We start from the raw sequence: 2,245 nt of genomic DNA on the forward strand, positions 1-2,245 counted from the left end.
TTCCTTTCTTCTGTTCTTCATGTGCTTTCCTCTTTCCTTTTCTCTCCTACCCTGTCTTCTGTTTTCCTGTCTCTTTTCATCTCATCTCTTCTCCTCGACCCTTTGTCCCCTCTCCTCTCCTCTCCTCCCCTCTCCTCTCCTTTCCTCTCCTCTCCTCTCCTCTCCTCTCCTCTCTGCGTTTCTCCTCTGCTCCCCTCTCCTCTCCTCTCCTCTCCTCTCCTCTCATCTACTCTCCTCTCCTCTCCTTTCCTCTCTTCTCCTCTCCTTTCCTTTCCTCTCCTCTCCTCTCCTCTCCTCTCCTCTCCTCTGCTCTGCTCTCCTCTCCTCTCCTCTGCTCTTCTCTCCTCTCCTCTGCTCTTCTCTCCCTAGGGGATCTTCTGTGCGCCGAGCTAAAAGGCAGAAGTGATGGAGGCCCCACTGGTGTGCCTGGATGAGGAGTTTGAGGACCTGCGGCCGTGCCGGCTGGAGGACCAGGAGCCGCGGCGGCCGTACGGGAGCAGCCTGGTTCCCCTGGCGCCGCTCGTCCGCGAAGACTTCTCGGAACTGGAGAACTTCTCCGAGATGATGAGCTTCAAGTCCATGGAGGACCTGGTGAACGAGTTCGACGAGAAGCTCAACGTGTGTTTCCACAACTACAACACAAAGACAGAGGGGTTAGCGCCAGTGCGGAACAAGGCCCATGCTGATGAGGATGAGGACAGACTTCAGGATGAAGAGTAAGGGCTTTTTTTTCTTCTGCTAGTTTTGATGTATGACAGTGGTTCTTAACCTGGGTTCGATCGAACCCCAGGGGTTCGTTGAGTCACTCTCAGGGGTTCGGTAGGGGTCAAGACACACACAGTATGGCCCGGTTCACACTAGCAAGACAGGCCGTTTTTATACATACATACGTTTGAAGAAGTCATATTTAATATTTCAAATTACGAAGGGTTCGGTGAATGCACTGATGAAGCTGGCAGGGTTCAGTACCTCCAATAAGGTTAAGAACCACTGATCTATGAAGTAATGTCTTTCACGAACCCAGCAGGACATACTGCTGTGCTTCATACATATGATAAGTAAGGGATAAGGGACGACACGCCGGTTGCAGAAAGAAATGCATATTCAAGGCAAAGCTAAAATTCACGTCTAGAAAGGTTTTTTTCACAAACCCTTCGTATGGTTTTGTGAGTTTGTATTAATGCCTTTTGAGAACAACCCAATGCTCCCATTCCTGGTTTCTGTGATGTCACACGTGGCTCTCTCTCACGCCTTTCAATAATTCAGCATATTTTGGAACACTTCAGCGCCCTCCATTGTCTGGCTCATATTTTCCCACAGGCAGTCACCAGTTTCAACATTGCGTCATTTTCCCCGTCAGGCGAGAGGAGTTGTTTTTCTGATGACAAAAACGAGACAGCTCTGTGACAGGCGCCCCCCGGGGGTCTTTGTTTATTTTCAGAAGACCTTTTGATTGACCACCCACTGCTTGGATTCAGTATAATCACGGGTACCAGCACACTGACATGAATTTTAATGTCAGTCAGAGCCGGTGAATACACAATACTATTTTCGGTTTACTACAATTGAAGTGACCTGAAGTGTCCTTTATGTAATTATCGTGGTAGTCTGTTTCGTAATTATGTGGTCAGGATCCCTTTCCCATTCGTAGTCAGTTGTAAAGTGCCATTTAGTCAGCCGTAAAATGACTCTGAGCACATAGCACGCTGCATATATGGGCAAGTGTGTGTTGTGGAGGAGTGTGCTCAGAGCAGGATGTTGTTATTTTTCTATCATGGCAGACCCTACTGTGATATGTACCTACTCCCTGTCGTGATGCCTCTTGGCAGGGACAAGCGGCCACAAAGAAGAGCTGATCTCGGTCCAGTGCGTGACTGTAGCTTAGGAGCAGAACAGAACAGAACAGAACAGAACAGAACAGAACTCGGTACCAACTCGTTCCTGTTGCCCATAGTCAGGTCGGATGCACTGTACTGGACTGGCAGGCCAGATGTGAGATATGCTGAGGTCACTGGTGAATGAACGCTTGTTTTCAGCATTACTGGACACTTGGCAGTGCCCTTAGCAGGCACAATACCACAGACGCATTGATCAGGGACGGGAACATGTGAATAAGGATGAGCACAGACTGACTGACTGACTTGGACATATCATCCGGGTCTTCACCTGGCCCTGATATGGCCCTGATCTGGCCCTGATCTGGCTCTGATCTGGCTCTGATATGGTCCTGATATGGTCCTGATAT

General features: G+C 49.2%; 1 protein-coding gene across 1 annotated transcript in view; it reads left to right on the top strand.

Annotated features, from left to right (window-relative positions):
- Positions 1-405: 405 nt before the first annotated feature.
- The window catches only part of fez1 (fasciculation and elongation protein zeta 1 (zygin I)), a gene marked incomplete at both ends in the record, with an annotated part of 11,075 nt that continues 9,235 nt past the window's right edge, over positions 406-2,245 (top strand). Inside the window, one exon of the mRNA XM_080846694.1 lies at positions 406-716. Coding sequence (XP_080702820.1) covers positions 406-716 — 311 coding nt within the window. The remainder of the gene's footprint in view (positions 717-2,245) is intronic.

Source organism: Sprattus sprattus, assembly GCF_963457725.1.
Source record: "Sprattus sprattus genome assembly, chromosome: 1".
Classification (NCBI taxonomy): domain Eukaryota; kingdom Metazoa; phylum Chordata; class Actinopteri; order Clupeiformes; family Clupeidae; genus Sprattus; species Sprattus sprattus.